The sequence below is a fragment of the Alosa sapidissima genome, chromosome 20 (assembly GCF_018492685.1).
Source record: "Alosa sapidissima isolate fAloSap1 chromosome 20, fAloSap1.pri, whole genome shotgun sequence".
Taxonomy (NCBI): Eukaryota; Metazoa; Chordata; class Actinopteri; order Clupeiformes; family Clupeidae; genus Alosa; species Alosa sapidissima.
Window position 1 is genome coordinate 19,237,432 of NC_055976.1, and position 21,710 is coordinate 19,259,141.

Consider the following 21,710-nt stretch of genomic DNA (forward strand, 5'->3'; position numbering starts at 1 on the left):
CTGGTCCCTGCTAAGAGAACCGAGGTTACATAATGTAACCCAGACGTTTATGCTTATGCAGCATTGAAGTGAATGTGTTAAACAGATATGACCGTCATTCTTCCTGGTTCTGCATTTCATTTAAGTAGTTTCTCAGAAAACAGTATGCAACATTGCAAATATTTTACTTTTGCAAGCACTCTAAGATGGTTCCACATCCTCTTTCTGGACAGATTCATCTATGAAACACCTACATAAAAATAAGGAAATAAGTCGAGCCCTAGTTTCGATGTCTGAGCATATAAAAGACAGCAGCCGTATTTACTGTGCTTGCTACTGACAGCAATGACCATGGTGAGAGGGCCCCGTGTCAGGAAGACTGTGGCAGTGCTGGGGCTGGTGCTCGGGGCCACTGCGGTGGCCACCATCATCACCCTGTCTGTGCTCTACGCCCAACATGAGGCCCCAAACAGGCCCTGGGACCAGTACCGGCTGCCGGACACCCTCAAGCCGCGCAAATACAATGTCACCATGTGGCCTCGGCTGACAAAGAACGAGCACAGCTTGTACGTCTTCACTGGTCACTCGACTGTGGACTTTGAGTGCGTGAAGGAGACAGACCTGATCCTCATTCACTCCAACAAACTCAACTTGATCAAGTCCAGCGGGCATCACGCAACTCTGACTGGACTTGGTGGTGCAGTTGCACCAACTATCAAGACCACATGGCTCCAGGAGACAACAGAGTACCTGGTCATCCAGCTCAACAGCAAACTAGAGCCAGGAAAGTCTTACCAACTCTACACCAGCTTCACTGGTGAACTTGCCGATGACCTGGAAGGATTTTACAGGAGTGAATACTATGAAGGATCAGAGTTGAAGTAAGTAAAGCAAACATTTTTAATCTTCAACTGAATGTAGCATTAAGACCACAATCCACTTCTACAATAGCCACAGATTTGACCTCAAGTCATCTGGATTCTCAACCCATAGGCTACAATTCACTGTTATATGCTCTGTATGTTTGTCACATAACAGATATGTAATTGGGCTCTAGAGTTCTTGCCACAACCCAGATGGAGGCCACAGATGCTAGGAAAGCCTTTCCCTGCTTTGACGAGCCGGCTTTGAAAGCTATCTTTTACATGACTCTCATCCACAATCGCAACACTGTAGCCTTGTCCAACAGCATGGCGATTGGTGAGTTTGGCAAACCATAGCACATCTTACATCAATCAATAACTGTAAGTCTTATACCTACTGCATCACATGGAGCTTGATGCGACACAGAAACTTTTTTTGTTGTTTGTTTCGTATTACAAATTAAATAAAACTGTGATACAAATATTTGGGCTGTCTGATTCCTTAAGATCACTGAATATTGTCTCTGTCTCTACCGCACTTGGTCTCATCATTAGGGTCTGTTAATACCACTATGGGCGGAGTGGAGGTGTCTGTAACCACATTTGAACCGACGCCGATAATGTCCACCTACCTGCTGGCCTTTGTTGTTTGTGAATACGACTCCATCAGGACTCCAGCAGGAGCAAAAGTCTTGGTAATGTCGTCCTCAAAGTCAAAGTCAAAGTCAAAGTCAGCTTTATTGTCAATTTCTTCACATGTTCCAGACATACAAAGAGATCGAAATTACGTTTCTCACTATCCCACGGTGAAGACAAGACATATTTTACCAATTTAAGTCCACAGACAAACATAACATTCAAGTAAACAAAAAAGTAAGTAAATAAGAGGGCACATATAATAATGAAAAAAATAAGAGCAGCAAAATTTGGTTGAAATTGTGCATAGACAGTCAATAAAATACTAGTGCAAAGTCAGGCCAATAAAAGGCTTGTGTAGTTCTGTTTGACCTAAGTAAGAAAGAAAGTGACATAGTGGTGCAAGTTATGTAAGAGCAGCAGATGTGTTGTGTTTTCAGGACAACAACAAGTTGTAAAGTGTACAAGTGTGCAAGTGTGCAAGTGGAGTAGTGCACGCGGCCATTGTGGGTCCAATGTCCAGGATGTTATGTAGCTGAGGGTGGAGGGGGGAGAGGAGGGAGAGAGTTCAGCATCCTTACAGCTTGGTGTATGAAGCTGTTGGTGAGTCTGGTAGTGCGGGAGCGCAGGCTTCTGTACCTCTTCCCAGAGGGCAGTAGATCGAACAGATTGTGAGCGGGGTGACTTGCATCACTCACAATTTTGGTCGCCTTGCGGGTGAGGTGGGTGGTGTAAATGTCCTTCAGGGAGGGGAGTGAAGCACCAATAATCCTTCCAGCTGTGTTCACTATGCGCTGCAGGGCTTTCCTGTTGTATTCAGTGCAGCTTCCGCCCCACACAGCGATACAGCTGGAGAGGATGCTCTCAATGGTGCCTCTATAACTATATAACTATAACTTCTCTGTAGGGTCCAGAGTGGCTAAACGCCACAACCTATCCATTTTCCTATCTACTGCAACTTTATCAGTTAGTTGTTTTCTTTCTTACGAACTTGTGTTTTAGTCAATAGTTTATCGAATAGATATCAATGCAATACAAGAAGGCTTGGTAGGACATACAGTACAGCAAGTTTTAGGCTTTTCTTGATGTCATGATGTCCTGATGTCAATTACAGGAGAACTCTGGTCGATTTCAACACAGCTCTGTTGTTTGTGATGACAGAGTGTTGTCAGTAGCGAGAAAAGGTCAGTAGCGAGAAATACACTGAGTTATGCTCCTGCTAGAGTTTGCACCCAGGCGGCTGGAACAGGGCAGGATTTAAACGTGCTTTTAGCCTCTTAACATGTTCAAGATACCATTACAAGTGCCTAACCATGTGAACTGATTCCTTCCGAGTGACACAGTGAATATGACTGCAGTTGATGTGAAAGAAATGCATAAAAGTTGTGCTAATTCAGCCAGTGCACACACCTCTGTTTAGTACAGTGTTACTTACTCTTCCCTTTCAACAACAGAAAGAATGCTGCTTTATGTCAAATCAAATCAAAATCATTTTAAATCAGTGTGTCTTTTCATTTCGACTTTCAGAAATTGTATATAGACTTTGTTTATTTAATTGCTGTTCATTTATTCAATTCACTTTCATTTCTTCTTTCACATCTTCCACAACATCCACTTTCCAACAACCTCACTTTACAGCTGTTCAAAACATTTGACTACTGTAAGACGTGCATAACAGTCATGTTCTACCTATAGGTCCGTGTATGGGCCCGCCGACAGGCCATCGCTGAAGGGCAGGGCGACTATGCCCTGGAGAAGGCAGCTTCCATTCTGGAGTATTTGGAGAGATACTACAATGTCACATATCCCCTCAAAAAATCAGGTGCGACTTTGAACTCAACAGATGACGTACTGTAGGCTGTGGGTCAGGAATGTTAAATTGTATTATATTTAAAAGAAGGTAACACACCAAGCTAGGTGAAAGACACTTTAGTCAATCAAGTAAGTAAGATGAAGGATGACATAGAGAAGATATCTGTGAGATTTGACAACTGAGATATGCAGACACAGATGGTAAGAGAGTGGCAGAGTTGCCACTGCTTCTTCAAAACTTGCTAGAGATATTAATATCTGACCTCTCTTACTGTCTCTTGTTGTTAGTCCCACACGAAACACAGAAAAAGACAGTAACAGTATGTTTGTCCATCTGCATGTTTTTGTCTGTCTGCTCTGTTCCAGACCAGATAGCTGTGACACATATGGCTGCTACGGCGATGGAGAACTGGGGCCTGGTAACGTACAGAGAGCCAGACCTTCTGTCCTCTCAGACAGCGTACATACGACAAGCGGCGGTTCAGCTCATAGCCCATGAGCTGGGTCACATGGTAAGGATGGGCGGTGGTAGTGTAGTGGTTAAGGGGCTTGCATGCAGTAGCCTGAAAAGTTATGGGTTCTATTCCTGACTTCCACCTTTGTGCCCTTTAGCAAGGCATTTAACCCCAAGCTCCAAGGACAATGGCCCTCGTAATATAATTGACATATATGTAAGTCGCTTTCGATTAAAGCTACATGAATAAATGTACATGGTATAGGTGTGGGGCACCATGGTCCCCTAGGGGCCTCATTTATAAAACTGAGCATAGATTCCATCCTAAAACATTGCATACACCCAAACCTTACAATCTGCGTACGCACAAAAATATTCTGATTTCTAAAACTGTAAGGCACACAACTTTACGCACACAGCTGCTTATAAATACTAACCTGCGTTGAATTGTGCGTGCGTGCACAAGCGCCTTACTTACTCCCATGGTCGTCCCACATTATACAACAATTGGGTTCTATGGAACTATTTATTGGTTTCTGATTGGCCGAGAGACGTTCCATGAGTTGGAATATCCCTGGACATTTCAACTCAGACTTTGCACAGCTAATAATAAATCACTCCGCGATACAATGCGAAGATTTGACACAATGTTCTCATCCCAGCCCTCCACTATTTTAAGCAAACCATAACGAAACAGTGCTTCACCACATCTGTGGATTAAGCCACACAGTCAACTCAATGTAAGTAAGATAAACGAGGATGCTAATTATTCTCAGCATTGTGTATAATATGATTGTCACTTGGAGGAGACTTGTAGATAACTAACGTTAGGATAGTTAGCTAACCGCTGCTAACGAGCTAGCATCGTCACGTCAGGCTGTGCACAGTAGTGTAACATTTATTCACCATGAATTAATAAAGTTGAGTGGTTCTGCAATGTAGACTATGTTTCCGTTTTTTGCACTACCATGTCCCTTACATGACATGGCCCAGTGTCCTTGTAATATGCATGCAGCAAACCTACCTAGATATGAATGTGATTTCAGCCCGACTTTCAACATTCCTTTGAAGGAGACACTAACGAGGGATCTGGAATGTTGGTTACCTAGCAACCAAGACGCTGTCTATTGAAAAGGGAACTATTTTTTGATGCGTAAGAACAATGTCGAAATTAACATTTTTAAACAGTAACGGGATGTTTTCAGATTATTTAGTTTGTGGTAGAATTGTTGTATAAAAGCAATATAGCACGAGTGAGATTGGGGTTGGTCATGGATATTCCCACGGGTGTTGTTCGGCCGTAGCCACGAGGCCGGAGGCCGAGTGGCGCAGGCAACAACAGCCGTTGGAATATCCATGACCAATCCCACGATCACCATTAAAGGTTAATGCTAAACGATTCATGACATTTATACCGATCATTTTATTGGCTATACCGTATCAATATCAAATCTTACTAAACGTGATTTACTGAAAATGTTTGCAGTTTAGTGTAGACCTATTTGGCTGCAGCCTTGGCTACAAACCTCAGTCTGCGATATGAATGAATGATGGTGATTGCAAAAGTAATAACATAATTAAATGTTGAAGTCATTTTTATGTCCTCTGAGTTTTATTTTGGGATTTCCCCATTATATGTTGCTTATTTACATGCCTGAGAAACTTTGCGTAAGCTTTACGTATGGTCGATGGATGCTTAGAAATGCGCATCTTTTCCTGCATAGAATATTTTATAAATCCCGACGTTGGCGGTGAAAGATGCACAGTTCAGCGGCCCCATTCAACTTTTTTGTGCGTAGCAGCCTTTATAAATGGGTCATTACACATTATAAGTCCATTGTGGTAGCTTTGAGGGGATAAATACCAGGCACTTGGGACTCGTCTTATGTAGCTAAGCTGTCAATCAACATTTTGAGTAGGGGAGAGCACAAAGGCGTTAAAGGAGAACTCCAGCCATATTTCACACAGAGCTCTGTTTCTGGAGGTCAGTCCTTCAGTTGTATCCAGGCACACACATGTGGACATTAATGGCTATACTTCACGTCATATGTTTGCAGTGGTTTGGGAACCTGGTTACAATGAAATGGTGGAATGACGTGTGGCTGAACGAAGGCTTTGCCACCTACATCTCCCGTCTGGTTGCTGCCGTGGCTGAGCCAAATGATGATGAACTGGTGCGTTGGATGATCACACTTTGATTGCATAATCCTACGCATGGTAAGCATAAAGATGTAGTGTTCTACAGTAAGACCTAAGCTGAATGCAGTCAATGATTGTTTTCTTGTTAATACTTGACAGAGAGACACAATGCTCTGGAATGATATTCAAAGGGCGTTCTTGATGGATGCTAAAGCCGACTCAGTCCCTCTTGCCTACCCTGAGGAAGAGATCAACACTCCAACAGAGATAAGGCAGCTTTTTAACACCATCACCTATAATAAGGTAGGCACTGAGGCTACATCCCCTACATCTGGCTGTTGTAATCAACTGGAAAAACCCACACAATGCTGCCTTAAACTTCTAGTAAGATTAACCTGTAAAATGTCCATTCCTACTTTGTTATGCAAATTATATTTTTTAATGGCATAAATAAAGAAAATGACAATCAACCAGCCAATACACATTATGTTTTTTTTTGTGAGACTGTGCAATGCCCACTATACTGACTTTAGTGCTCTTAGTAGAGAGGCTGCATGTATCTGACGTAATGCTAACTCAGCCATTTTAAAGTGTGCATGTGTGTATTGTATGGCAGGGTGCTCATGTGCTGAAGATGCTTTCAGAGTTCCTGACAGAGGCAGTCTTTTCCAAGGGTCTGAGTGTAAGTCTGAAAATATATAAACTAGCTTTTATATAAAAATATATTAAACTACCTTTATTATGATGCCAAATTAAGTTTAACATTAAAGCCTACTGAACATGATGTTACATTTCAGTCTTTGGTGCCCAAATTTAAGACTAGCCTACTCTAAATAATTAGGGTGTCGGTGATGGTAGTCATGACTACTGCCAGTTGCCACTGTTGTGTCATTGAGCAGCTGCACTGACCCCCTCGTTTGGTGGCTATAAGTTGCCTTGAATAAAACCATTGTCATTCAAATAAATAATTGACTTATGCTATATCATATATTACATTTTGTAATATATGACATATTTACCTGTGTGGTATCACTCTTTTGCATGAAGTGCATTCAGTGACAGTGAAAAAAAAAACTTCTCTTCACAGAACTACCTCCATGCATTCGCATACCAAAACGCAATGACCACAGACCTTTGGAAACATCTACAAGCTGTGAGCTGTCTACAAGCTTAATATCCAATGACACATTTAGACAAAAATAAAAGGAGCTTCATTGAACCCAGTTTACTCACTGTTTACTCCCTGTTTCCAAAAGGAGGTGGACCGTACTCTTACTCTGAAACTTCCAGGCACCATCTCACAGATCATGAACCCTTGGGTCCTCCAGATGGGCTTTCCAGTCGTCACCATAGATACCTCAACAGGAACCATCAGCCAAAAACACTTCCTGGCTAATCCTGAATCAGTGGTGGAGAGATCCTCCATCTACAAGTAAGATTCATACTGATACCATGACTCATCAGACCTGGGGGTAGAGCAGCTCTAGACTTTGCTTGTCTCCTAAAAGGTTTCCTATCTACCGTACCGTACACCATAACACTGGTCATTTCTGATTTCAGTTACGAGTGGTTTGTGCCCATAGCATGGACATGTAATGGAACAATACAGGAACGTAAATGGCTGCTTTCCAAGTCAGGTAATTGCTGTACTTCTGTGACTTAGGTGAGAGAGCTTTTGCAGTTGTGGCACCACTGTGGAACCAATAGCAAAATCCTTTTAGGCAAGTCCCTCCACTCGGCGGCCATATTGCAACACTTTTTGGTCACTTTCGGGCATCTATTTCGGGTAGAACTGGGCGTGCACAATGCTTCATGAATCTCAACACACCAACTTCACTTCAGCTGCGAGATCACAACACATAATTGGTACAATGTATTTACAACATACCACATGATTGGCACGATGTATTCACATGTCAACTTTTGGTGGCGGAAGGGGCGAAATATGTGTAGACGACTGCCATGTTTGCGTTACAGACTAACCCCATACATTTCTATGGGAGATTCTTTGAGTGCTGTGTCTCCTCATTATAGAGTCTCTGCCAATAGCCTCTTAAAGGAATAATCTAGAATAAAAATGGGGTAACACTTTACTTGACGGGTGAGTTCATAAAACATTCATAGCAGCTGTCATAAACTGCACATAAAGCATTCATGACTGTTTCATGAGACATTCATTCATTCCACATTCATACCAAACCTTTCATGAATGTGGAAAACAGAACGACGACAACTTGTCAAAATAAAAGTCTAACAATCGCAAAGGTAAACTAGCCTACATTCAGACAATCAGATTGACCAGTATTTGTGTAACCTGGATACAATTAATTTAATCTCTCCAGCCTTTGTAAATATTTCATGAATATTGTAACAAACTGCATGGTTGTCTCAGAATGGTTTTTATTGGTTACGCACCAAAACACACAAACACATAATTCCGGGCCAGACCTGGCCCTTATGCTCCAGCACTAAACATCTATCTTAGGCTGTATCTAAAACACACACCAATCAACCCTAGTTATGAACAATGTAACCAGCTGCAAACATAAACACAACAGACAGGACATACAACGTTGTCAACCCACCTGGTTTAGAACATGAACATTACACACATACACACACTGCACAGCATCATAGGAGCACAGTCATGAAGCTAGGCTCAGATCATTACAATATCTTATGAAGTCTACATCGAATGTCACTTTACTATACAAGTTGTGAAGTATTCTTAATCACTGAGTTTAACACTGGGAGGTAAACTAGCCTACATTTAGCTGACCCGTATTTGTGTAACCTGGAACGGTTCGACATTCCCAGTAGCAAAAGATGAGAAATCATCTGCAAAGGTTACATCATAAAACAAATACATTTTTATGAAACAAAAATTATTTGCTTGACCATGTTCTGTCTTTTTGGCACTGGAGTAGCCCATTGACTCAGTGATCAGGTAAGAGGTTTGGAACAAAAACGGCAATGCTGCTTTGCGATTGTTGGACTTTTATTTTGACAAGTTGTCGTCGTTCTGTCTTCCACATTCATGAAAGGTTTGGTATGAATGTTGAGTCATGTCTCATAAAACAGTCATGAATGCTTTATGTGCAGTTTATGACAGCTGCTATGAATGTCTTATGAACTCACCTGTCAAGTAAAGTGTTACCAAAAATGGCTTATAGTGAAAATGCAACTTTGTAAGTGTAAAGAGAGGTTATAATAGGACTGTTAATGAAGTCAGTGCATTACCTTAACTTGTCTTCTGGGCACCACATCTTGAGAAGTCTGTACAAGTTGATTAATGAATGCAGTGCAAAATAGGTCAATGGACGCAAAATGACGCAATATACTGTTTATGCCTAGCTCAAAACTCAAGTTTAACCGGGACAGTCCCGATTTTGAGTTGCGTGTCCCGAGTCCCGACAAAAGCCTGCTGTAGCGGTAGACTACATTACCCATAAGTCTATGCATGGATGTATGCATTAAGTTTCGTTTTCACTAGTAAAGGAGTTAATGTGCTATTACTTCGGCGTCCAGTCTCATCATTATACATGGTGTCAGAACGTGGCAAAGAACGCAAATCTCCGCAATATACTTGCCTAATGACTTTAGTCGTATGTGGACACGGCGATAGTGTGATTACCTGCAGAGAACAACGGTGAAGTTGGCATGCTCACGAAGGCGGGGAGAGAGCCAGTGAAGCTGCGTGAGCCGGTGAGAGAGAATCTGCACACATGCGTGAAAGGAGTGAAAAAGTATCCAACGAAACGTGAAACGGCAACAAAAGAAAGACGGTATGGCAGTTTCAGTGCAAATAAAACAGCCCGAACTGTTCGACTTTTTAAGTCCGTCCGACTGGCCTAGATGGATCAGAAGATTCGATAGATTCCATGTTGCATCCGGATTAAAAGATCAAGACAAAAAATATCAGGTAAATGCACTCCTGTATGCAATGGGGGATGCAGCTGATGATATTTTAAGTATCTTGCCGATGAGAGCAGCTGATAAAAAGAAATACGACGCAGTTAAAACGGCAATAGAGCAACACTTTACAGGCAAACACAATGTGATTTTTGAAAGAGCACAGTTCAATATGAGATGCCAACAAGAAGGGGAGAGTTCAGAAGCCTTCATTACCGAAGTACATAAGTTGGCAGAACATTGTAGCTTTGGCTTGCTAAAGGATGAACTCATAAGGGACCGAATTGTAGTTGGGATAAAGGACAGACAATTATCCGAAAAGCTGCAAATGGACTCAGAATTGACCCTTGCAAAGGCAATAAAAAAAGTGAGACAGAGTGAGACTGTTAAGAAACAACAGAAAATACAACACAGAGCAGCGGGAGTTGACTCTAAAACAAATGTGGACGCCATTAAAACAGTGAGAAGGGGAAAACAGTTCCATTATACAGGGAAACAGACAAACAAAGAACAAAAGTTTGATGTAACAAGTGAAAAAGAATGCGGCCGATGGGGAAAAGGACGAAACCATGCATGGAAAGATTGCCCAGCCAAAGATGGGGAATGTCGAAAGTTTCATAAGAAAGGACATTTTGCGGTGGCCTGTCGCAATGGTCAAGCAGTGCACACAGTCACAGAAGTGCTGTTAGACAGTGATTCACAGGACTATGCATTTTTAGGGGAAGTGTCTACACAAACCACCAAGCCATGGATTGAAAAAGTCACTCTAAATGGAGACGCTGTCAATTTCAAGATTGACACAGGTGCGGATGTGACTTCAATACCAGACAGCGTATTCAATCCAGAGCGAGATGGTAAGCTAGACAAGCCGCTGAAAAGACTACTTGGTCCTGGACAGAATTTGCTGGACGTAAAAGGCTGCTTCCAGAGCAAAATGAGTGGAAAGGGCCGATTCACAGATCAACATGTGTATGTTGTGGCAGCACTGACACAACCACTTTTGGGCCTGCCAGCTATACAGGCCATGGGGCTAGTGCACAGAGTACAGGAGGTGACTCAGACAGATACTGACTTTAAGGCACTTTACCCATCAGTGTTTCAAGGGCTAGGGAAGCTAAAAGAACCATGCCACATAGAGCTGGAACAAGGGGCAATACCCTATGCACTTTCAACACCTCGAAGAGTACCTCTACCTCTCAGAGACAAGGTGCGTGAAGAGCTAGAGAGGATGGAAAGTATGGGTGTCATATCAAAAGTGACTGAGCCGACAGCCTGGTGTTCTGGGATGGTAGTTGTGCCAAAACCAATGAAAGACAAACTGAGAATCTGTGTCGATCTCACACCACTGAATGCAGCGGTGAAGAGAGAGCGTCACATTTTGCCTGCTGTCGACCAAACACTGGCAATGATGTCAGATGCCAAAGTTTTCACGAAGTTAGATGCGAGATCAGGATTTTGGCAAATCCCTTTAACGCCAGAATCAAGACCCCTCACAACCTTCATTACTCCACTCCAGATATTTTTTCAACAGACTCCCATTCGGAATTGCATCCGCTCCGGAGCATTTCCAAAGAAGGATGTCACAAATGTTTGAGAGTTTTGAGGGCGTATTATGCTATGCAGATGATGTGTTAGTGTATGTACGAAACAGACATGAACATGATCAAAGACTGCACCGCGTGCTGCAGAAGATGCAGGAAGAGGGACTTACACTTAATGAGAAGTGTGAGTTCACACAGGAGCACATCACGTTCGTTGGGCACAGAGTGTCTTAAAAAGGAATTGAGCCAGATCCAAACAAAGTGAAGGCTATCCTACAGATGCCTGAGCCTACATGTGTGGAGGACGTGAGGCGCCTTATGGGCATGGCAAACTACCTGTCAAAGTCTGTACCTCAGATGGCGACCATCACTGTGCCACTAAAACACCTACTGAGAGAGAAAAATGAGTGGGTCTGGGATGAACCGCAGCAAACTTCTTTTGAAAAGCTGAAAAGTGGACTGAGCTCACCAAAAGCGTTTGCTCAGTACTCGAATACAGCAGAGATAAAAGTGGCCGCGGATGCATCACCATACGGAATAGGTGCAGTCCTCACACAGAAGCAAGCTGATAATTCCTGGCAACCTGTCACATACATTTCAAGAGGACTGACAGACACAGAAAAGCGCTACGCGCAAATTGAAAAGGAGGCGCTGGCGGTAACGTGAGCGTGTGAAAGACTAACATCTTACCTGCAAGGGCTGCACTTCAGACTTCAGACTGACCATAAGCCCTTGATCCCTCTGTTGAGCACCAGAGGTTTAGATGACCTCCCTCCTAGAGTTTTAAGATTTCGACTGAGATTCCTCAGGTATGATTACGACATTGTTCACGTGCCAGGCAAGAACCTCATTACTGCCGATACATTGTCCAGAGCTTCACTGAGTGACACTCCATCTGCTGATGACCTACAGCTTGAACAAGAGGTCCAGGTGTTTGTGGATGCTGTTGTGTCTTCACTTCCTGCTACGGACACAAGGCTGGCAGAAATTAAGAAAGTACAACAGACTGATGAGACGTGCAAAACGGTGGCACTCTACTGTCAAACAGCATGGCCACAGAGACACAAATTGAGTTCAGGGATTGCACCCTACTGGCAAGTCAGAGCAGAGCTGTATCTCGCTGGAGACCTTCTGATGAAAGGTGAGAGGATAGTCATCCCTCAGACACTCAGAGGGGACATAATGCACAAACTCCATGAAGGTCACCAAGGGATCTCCAAATGCCGTGCCAGAGCTCAAACATCTGTATGGTGGCCAGGTATCTCTGCACAAATTCGAGAGACAGTAGACAGGTGTGAAATGTGTCAGAGAAAGAGCTCTGAGATACAGAACTCAGTACAGCGAGCCCCTCATACAGTCCCAAGTCCCTGACAGGCCTTGGCAAAAGGTTGGAATGGACCTGTTTGAGTGGGCAAACAAGACCTACCTGCTCATCATCGACTATTTCTCGCGAAATATAGAGATGGCTGAGCTCAGGGTCACATCATCAGAGGCTACTGTTTGTGCTGTGAAGGAGGCGTTTGCACATCATGGATATCCAAAGAGTGTTGTATCTGACAACGGGCCACAGTTCTCTTCAGAGACATTCAGAACATTTGCAAAAGAGAGCTGCTTTGCACACGTCACCAGCAGCCCTCGCTACCCACAAGCAAATGGCGAGGCTGAACGTGCAGTGCAGACAGTCAAGCGTCTTTGGAGTAAGGACACTGACCACACTAGAGCACTTTTAGCATACAGAGCTACACCATTAGAACATGGGTACTCACCTGCGCAGTTACTTATGGGAAGAAACCTGCGCACATCCCTACCTCAGTCCTCAAGTCAGCTCACACCAAAATGGCCTGACCTAGTGGCTTTTCGCAGAAAGGATGAGGAAGGAAGGCGTAAGCAAGCAACACACTACAATCTTCGCCACCGGTCCAGAACACTTCAAGAGCTCAACTCAGGACAGAAGGTGTGGATCACCACAGAGAAAGCTCCTGGGACTGTTCTAGGGACTGCGAACATGCCAAGGTCATACTTGGTAGAAACTGACAAGGGCATTCTAAGGAGAAACAGAATCCACCTGAGAGCCACTGGGAACTCCTCTGAAGCCACCACCAAGTCAGGCAGAGTTGCCAAGGCTCCTGAGAGACTTGATTTATGAAAAAAAAAAAGAAATGAATGTAAAGAATGTGGATGTTTTAGTTTACTACACATTAATTGGTAAAGAAAAGAGCTCCAGAGAAATGTGTTGTGATAAAAAGGTTAGCATAAGAATGTTTAGAATTGGATGAGTTGTTGTCAGGAAAGAGTTGAAAATGATTTGATAAAAGAAAATGTTTGAAATGAGTTTAAGGGTCTGATAAAAGAATACAGACTTGTTCTAAAAAGATGTTGCTTAGCTAAAAGGAGGAGGTGTAGCGGTAGGCTACATTACCCATAAGTCTATGCATGGATGTATGCATTACGTTTTGTTTTCACTAGTAAAGGAGTTAACGTGCTATTACTTCGGCGTCCAGTCTCATCATTATACACCTGCCACAATGCTAAAACCTCCCGGTTTACACCAACCACTATTAAAGTGTCCCGGTTGTAAGCAGATTACATAGCCGTGGTCTTATCACAGGCCAATTATTAACTAAACCTGTGTAGAAAGACTACAGCCTAAAGCGTCCGGCGTATGATTTCGATAATGTGTGTGTGTGTGTAAATCAATTCTAGCAGACTGCATAGTCTTTGCAGCCAACGTATCACTGTGAACGTTGTTGCAATGCCTCTTCATATCTGCGTCATTTTAATGGTTAGGCTATACGCTATAGCTCATCATTCTCAAAATAACCTATGGCTGTGAGTTAAATGATTTCATGCATGTCTGGATAATGGGTGAGGAATGTTTAGGAGACAAACAACGGACTACAGTATGCACACATGTGTTTTATGCATAGTGCAGGCCATATTCTCTGACTGAAAGTGTGCAGAACTTGTGCATTTACATAACAATATTTTACATGTATTAACTCCCTCTAAGTTACACGGTCACGCACAAAGTGTCCCGGTTTTAATTCCAAGAAATCTGGTCACCCTATACCAGTAGCTCCCCACCTGTTTCTGAGTAGCTCTCAAAAAAAGGTTCAAGGAAAATGTTTGTAAATTTAATAACAAAGTCACTTGGTAAACCTAATAAAATTCCTTTCAAATCAAATTCACAATCTACAAAAAGAGAAGGTAAAGGAGTTGAAAGAAGTGTTAAAACGCATAGAAAACTTATTCAGCTGTTTTGGGTGGAGATTAGCTATGTGAATACATGCTACTACTAATAGCCTTTATCGCCCGGAGAAAATAAATACTCTTTTCTGATTTGCTGGTGGGGTGGCTTTAAATTCTGAATAACGGGACACCTATGTATGGAAGCTCGTTTCCACCACTTAAAAGAAAAAAAATGCAGGTCACAACTCATTATTTTGACAAATCATCTGATTATTTTGACATAAGTATCTCATTATTTTGAGATAGTATCTAATTGTTTTGAGATAGTATCTCATTGTTTTGAGATAGCATCTCATTATTTTGAGATAGTATTTCATTATTTTGACATAATTATCTCATTATTTTGAGATAGCATCATGACCACACTTCTCTATTAGCTTAACTATAGAACCTAACACTATTACTTATGTTGGAGCGCCACATCAATATTAGTCTAAGAACTCTAGAAAGAGTGTTTCAGAGGAACTGGCTATGGCAAATACGCAATTTCATCCATCGTCAACAGTCCTCTGGCCAACAACATGGCTACAGATGGATGTATTAGAGCTGTTGGATGGCAGGGATCATCAGGGACAGAAAGATTGTTTGTGTCTTGCTCACCACTGCGTATGCATTTTTAGCTGCATGGACTTCGTTGAGATTCTCCCTTCTACAGCAGCAGTTTCAAGTTGAGATTTGCATATGAAGGGGGTTACAATGAGATTTTGAGGTCACCTGTATGTCCATTTTACATACCATTCTGTATTAATATGTCCAGGCTATTATACTTTTTTTTTGTACAGCACAAAGGGAAAGCTGTGTTTAAATGTGTTTTATAAATAAAACTTAATTGCTTACTTTACTTACTTACACTTATCTTCAGAATGATATCTTCAGACCTCGAAAACAAACAAACAAATAACCTTTCGCAATCAATGTTCATGAAATATCAGATGTGCACAAGCCAATGAAGACTTCAGAATGGATTCTGGCAAATCTGAATGTAGATGGATTCTACAGAGTGAACTACGACGAGGGCAACTGGGAACGACTCCTTGCAGTGCTACAAAGTGACCACAAGGTACACAAGCTGAATAGAAAGCTTTGAACAGAAAAAACTCATTGCGATTTATCAGTAGGCCTACATCGAGTGAAATAAAAATAAATAAATATAATAATAATATATATATATTTATAGTTAATGTTACCTCAGTAACAGAGGGGTCATGGCATATTTGTGAATGGGCGTGTATGATTTCTCTCATTTGTGTGTAGGCGATTCCACCCCTCAACCGAGCTCAGATCATGGATGATGCATTTCACCTAGCCCAGTACGTTTTTTGCGTTTTTAATTAATTTAAGGTGCTATGTGGAGGGGTTGTTTTGGTTAAAGTCATTCAGAAATTTAATAACAAAAGATTGTGAAGAAACAACCATGTTGACTGTTTTCCAGATATCCACTGAAGTTAGCATGCAAACTAGCTAGTGCCTGGCCGGCTCTTATGTTATACCACTTTGTACCACTTGAGGCGCTGTATCAAATACACTGCAAATGTCATGTTGCTGTATTCAAGACAAGTTAAATCTTAAAGAATGACACAAAGCTACTTTAAATCAAAGATGATCTGCAGTATACAACATCTTTCTTTGGTCCTATGCTAACATGAATTATGCTCCCTTTTAGGACAAATATTATTGACATCGTCCTGGCTCTGAAAACAACACAGTACCTGTCAAAAGAGACAGAATACACACCATGGGTGTCCGCTCTCTATCACCTGAAACAACATTTGATTAATATGCCCCCCCACACAGAAGTATATGGGGCAATGCAGGTCTGTTTTTTTTTTTTTTAATTAGTCGCTTGAATTTGTTGAAAAGGCTCCAGGCCAATAAAGGTTGGCTAGACTGCCTGCAATTCTGGCAAAAAGGAGGTAGGGTTTTTTGAACAGAGAGCTAGTGGGCGAATTCAATTTGAGTTTCAAATTTTAACTGCCAGTGCCATCATAAAATTTCTTGAGCTACACTTCTTACAATGTAGTGTTAAATCATGTATGGAAGGGCCCACAATAGGCTGTGATTAAGTCTATAGCACACATCAAAGCCTAGGAGTTAATTGGCCCAAGTTTGGAGGCAATATAGATAGCGGGAAGCTACTTCAAGATGGAGACTCTGAAATGGGCGAGACTTCTCTGTTTAAGTGAAATTGAATAATCCAATCACACGCAACCAGTGTTAAATTCTGATCTATCTATCTATCTTTTATCAATTCAAAATCAAAGTATGCATGCACTGTTGGCAAAGTACACTGTCAAACTCAACCCAAAATCTGTCACTCAAAATGATGTTTGCTTGAATGTTTATGTCTCTATGAGAAATTTTCTTTTTACGTCTGTTTCAGAAATACCTCAAGAAACAACTTAAACCTTTTTTAATGCACAACATCAAGAATGCTGCTGTGAACCGGACAAATTGGACACACTGGACCTATTCACCGTATGAACAAAAAAACAATTATCAATTATTTGCTGTAGGATGATGCTCAAGTTATTGAAATAGTATTGATATATGAATTGTATAGATGCATTGATGTATTTTTTAAATTAAAATGCAATTAGCCTTCTTTGCAATGTCACAAATACAGTATAAATATGACGGTAACACTTTACTTGACAGTATCGACATAAGAGTGACAGGACACTGTCATGACACATGAACTCTAACCCTAACCCTAATCCTAACCTCTAACCATAATCCTAATCCTAACCCTAACCCTAACTTGTTATGACAAAAAACGAATGACACTTATGTCACAAACGTCTATGACTTGTTTATGACACGTTCATGACAGTGTCATGTCACTCTTATGTCGATACTGTCAAGTAAAGTGTAACCAATATGCATTTTAACGATAAAGTTTAATTCACAACTGTGCATGTAGGGAATTTTACTGGCTCAAAGAGCATGCCTGTGAACTGGGTTTGGATGGCTGTACTGACCTGGCACGTGTCTGGTTCCGAGAGTGGATGAACAATCCTCGAAACAACACGTGAGTGGGATGTTCTCCACGTGCAGTGTCCTGAGAACATATTTAATCAAATAATGTGGGTTTTTTTCACTGTGTTTCGCTATGTCTGTGGGTTTAAGTATATAAGCATACATTTACTTGTGCGTTAATAGTCTGCATGTCATATTTTGTACCGCTATGCAGTACATGTTGTTTGTTTGTGAGTAGTCTGCACTGCAGTACTTTCTAAAATCCTACTATGTTCCATAAAACTTCAGCATTGCATTGTGAACATTGTTAGCCTTGTACATCTCCAGCCCCTACTGTGGAACTGCATCAGAGGCAACAGGGCATATATTTTCAACGAGTGAGTACAATGTGTTTGTTTACTTCAGGATCCCTGCCGACCTGCGGCGTTCTGTGTACTGTCATGTCATCGCCACTGGGGGGCTGAAGAAGTGGGGCTTTGTCTGGGACAGGATGAACAGCATAGGCCTATATGACGACCGTGAGCAGGTCCTACTGGCCCGGGGTCTGTCCTGCACTAGAGACACCAGGCTGCTCAACAGGTGTGTGTGTGTGTATGTGTGTGTTGCTGTATGTTCTACAGTATGTTCGTATAGTAATGATACTGTAGGCTACATTTGATTTCTCTTGGGTGAAGTGGGCTACTACCACTTTAAAATGGGGTAATACACTTTCCAACTCTGTCTTAAACAAACTGCGGGAAAATGTAGCATTTTGGTGTGCGATTTCAGATATGTGTGTATGTGTGTATGTGTGTGTGTGTGTGTGTGTGTGTGTGTGTGTGTGTGTGTGTGTGTGTGTAGCATTTTCATTATCTGCCCCCTGCACTTTGAGATGTTCATGCTTACCGCACCGGCCGAGTAAACCAACTAGCAGTGATGCCAGTAAAGCATTACTTTTTTCGGTAACGAGTAATCTAACGCGCTACTATTTACAAACCAGTAATCAGATTATAAAGAGATAGAAGGTTGGGCTTGTGGAACTATAGGCTACGTGGTCCTCACTTTAGATTGGGGGGCTGCAAAATGTACTACAAATAGATAAGAAAGGTCTTATAAGCGTATTAGTTATCCACCTATTTGTCTTATACACCATTAACAAGCATTAACAAGCTGCTTGTTAACACTTACAACTGTTAACAAATATGCTTGAAAGTAGCTTAAAAGGCTGCTTATTAACACTTACAAGCTGCATGTTAACAGTTAGTTAATGTTATTAAAGGATAACAATAGTTAACTAACTGTTAGTAATGAATTGTTAACTGCTTATTATGCACTGTTAATACCTAATAAGCACATGTTATTCTAAAGCGTTACCGTTACTTTTTAAAGGAGTAATCAGTAATCAGATTACTTTTTCAAGGTAACTGTGGCAACACTGCCAACTAGGAACCAAATGCAGTAATCAAGTAAAGTCCTTTCAACAGTTTTCTTTTAATGAAAGTTATTTGTATCTTATACGGCAAAAGTAATGAAAAGTATTTACGTTGAACTAAAGGTAGTGTGGAGATCCAAACATTAGTGATGTGCCCAGTGAAGCGAGGCTTCAGAGCTTGTGTCGAGCAGAAAGGGGTGTGCCAGATAAAGCCCCTGTTTGAGACTTTTGTCTTTTCCATAAAAATCATGTGACTGATGACAAACGAGGCCACGGTTTATGAGAGTGATGTCTGAAGCTTTGTTTGGGACGCACACCCACGTGACTGCTTAGGAATCTGATTCAAAGGCTTTGAATTGCGCCAACCAGCTGCACACATTATAGTGTTGGAATGTGTCGTGTTGTGTTGTGTATTGTGTGTGTGTTTGTGTGCGTGCGTGCATGCCTGCGTGTCAGTGTATCCTGTCTTGACAGAAAATGTGTGCATCAGTGACTTAATGATTTTGATTGGTTGATTTGAAGGATTCAGCAGTACTTTCTAGACCCCTCCATGGGCCATGATCTTCTCCAACGCATTATGAGAATTGCTGACCTTGAGCATCTCCAGCCGCTGTTGTGGAACTACATCATAGCCAACACGACGGCCATTTTTAATGAGTGAGTATGACACCTGCCAGTGTTTTTCTGTGGTTTATAAACACTGACTATGTTAACATGCACACCGTTATCCCATGTATAAGGCTTGTCCTGATGTAGTCGCTTCGATAAAAGGCGTTAGCCAAATGTAATGTAATGTAATGTTTGCATAAACACTGAGGAATGTGGTTATCACTATTTACATGATAAATACCAGAATACTGATTCCTGCATTCTTTTGAAGCCATGGCTTTGCAGGTAACCAGCAGAGATCAGAAACCAGGGTAGAGTGTGTGCATGCGACACAGTCTCCTGGTTTCTTAGCTGGTTTCTATAGGCACAAGGGGTTATCTGGGTGTTTACAATAGGGATATGATGTTCACATGATAAAGGAAAAAGGAATACTTCAAATACCTGATCATAATCTATTTTGGAAACTGATCTTAATGCCTTAATTAAAAAAATTAGGAAACATCCAAAATTTAAGGACACCAATTTTATTTGTGAATGAATAATGTATTGTAGAGGCAAACTTCCAGTAAAGTTCTGGCGACAATGAGAAGTTTGCCAATGAAATGTGTTCGCCTGTGATTTGCCACCACACTAACCAATAATGGCAAACTTCCAGTGAACTTCTGGTGACAAACCTAATTTGTATATAACATTGCTGCAAATTAAGGCATTAAGATCAATTAACAAAATATTTTTTTTTATTCCTCTTTTTAGTCAACTTTAGCATGGGTGTGTAAACTTATGAGCACAACTGTATATTGTTATTTATTGATTTCAGTGGCTCACAATGCAATGTGTGTGTGTGTGTGTGTGTGTGTGTGTGTGTGTGTGTGTGTGTGTGTGTGTGTGCATGTGTGTGCATGTGCATGCTCGTGCGTGCGTGTGTGTGTGTGTGTATTTGTATTCCTCAGTGATGGTGGTGATGACTACAACCTTTCACATATTATCAATACATTGACTGCGAGATTCTACACTCAGCTGGAGCTCAGACAGGTGTGTGTGTGTGCACGCTACTGAGTTTTTTCAATGTTTAATCGAAATCGCAATTTGAACTAATGCAATTAACCGACTGACATTCATCTACCTGGGTTTCGATTTCCACCGTTGCCATGTCACTTTGCATGAAAGCATTCGCTAAAAAATCAGCATAGCTGTCAACATTGAGCTTTGAAAATAAGGGACATTCCCAGGTTTCTTACCTAAAATATGGGCATATTTCAACAAACATTCGGCTTTCTGTTATCCCTCTGCTAACAGTAAAAATTCAGACAGGAAAACTGCTGCACTAAAGTTAAATTAGAAACTCTTTTCTCATATTTTCATATCAACCTAAATTAACCAGTTGGTGGATCAATCTGGTAGCCTGGAAATCCAGACCCAAGAACTGGTCTATCAGTCTGGCCCTATTTTAGATAAATCACGTCTCTTTCATAAGGCCGCGTTGGTTTTGCTCTTGTGCGCTGTGGCTATGACAGAAGCTGGAATGGGAGAATGCGCGTAACTGAAAAGTGTGTAACTGGAAGCACGTAAAAAAGGTTTACTTTTATCAGCCTTCTTGACTTCTTGACTGGTGTGTTAGTATATCCGGTATATGTTCTGTTCTGCACTTTCAAATTCACCTTTGTGTTTCTCCTCCTCCCAAACGTAGCTACTGGACTTCAAAGCGGCGCTGCCAGCGACAGGCTTCAACTTCACGGCTGAAGCTCTCCATCAGGCGATTGAGAGGACGGAGACCCGAGGAAAGTGGATGGAGGAAAACCAAGAGAAGATGGTCCAGTGGTTGACTTCAGCAGCAAGATGACAAAAGCAAATTAAGTTAACATTTAGTTAATTAATTGAATTAATCAATTAATTATACACTTACTTTTACATTACATTACATTACATTACATTACATTACATTTAGCAGACACTTCTTGACCAAAATGACTTACATATGTCAGCTATATTACAAGGGATCACATTGTCTCCGGAGCAACTTGGGGTTAAGTGCCTTGCTCAAGGGCACAGCGGTGGAAGCTGGGACTTGAACCGACAACTTTCAGGCCACTGCACGCTAGCCCAGCTCCTTAACCACTACACTACCACCG

General features: G+C 41.6%; 1 protein-coding gene across 2 annotated transcripts; it reads left to right on the forward strand.

Annotated features, from left to right (window-relative positions):
• The first annotated feature begins 324 nt into the window (after positions 1 to 324).
• Positions 325 to 21,502, forward strand: LOC121694231 (aminopeptidase Ey-like). Of its 2 annotated transcripts, none has more exons than XM_042074264.1 (20): positions 325 to 860; positions 1,037 to 1,179; positions 1,398 to 1,537; positions 3,174 to 3,300; positions 3,657 to 3,802; positions 5,802 to 5,918; positions 6,043 to 6,186; positions 6,500 to 6,565; positions 6,971 to 7,036; positions 7,140 to 7,315; positions 7,444 to 7,520; positions 15,518 to 15,645; positions 15,840 to 15,895; positions 16,249 to 16,399; positions 16,966 to 17,060; positions 17,506 to 17,613; positions 17,967 to 18,140; positions 19,495 to 19,629; positions 20,532 to 20,613; positions 21,269 to 21,502. In XM_042074264.1, the coding sequence occupies exons 1-20, from the start codon at positions 325 to 327 to the stop codon at positions 21,419 to 21,421; spliced, it is 2,820 nt and encodes a 939-aa protein (XP_041930198.1). In that variant the 3' UTR covers positions 21,422 to 21,502. The 2 variants fall into 2 exon arrangements, with proteins under 2 accessions (XP_041930198.1, XP_041930199.1); XM_042074265.1 differs by having other exon boundaries at positions 797 to 860; positions 1,018 to 1,179.
• The last annotated feature ends 208 nt before the right edge of the window (positions 21,503 to 21,710 follow it).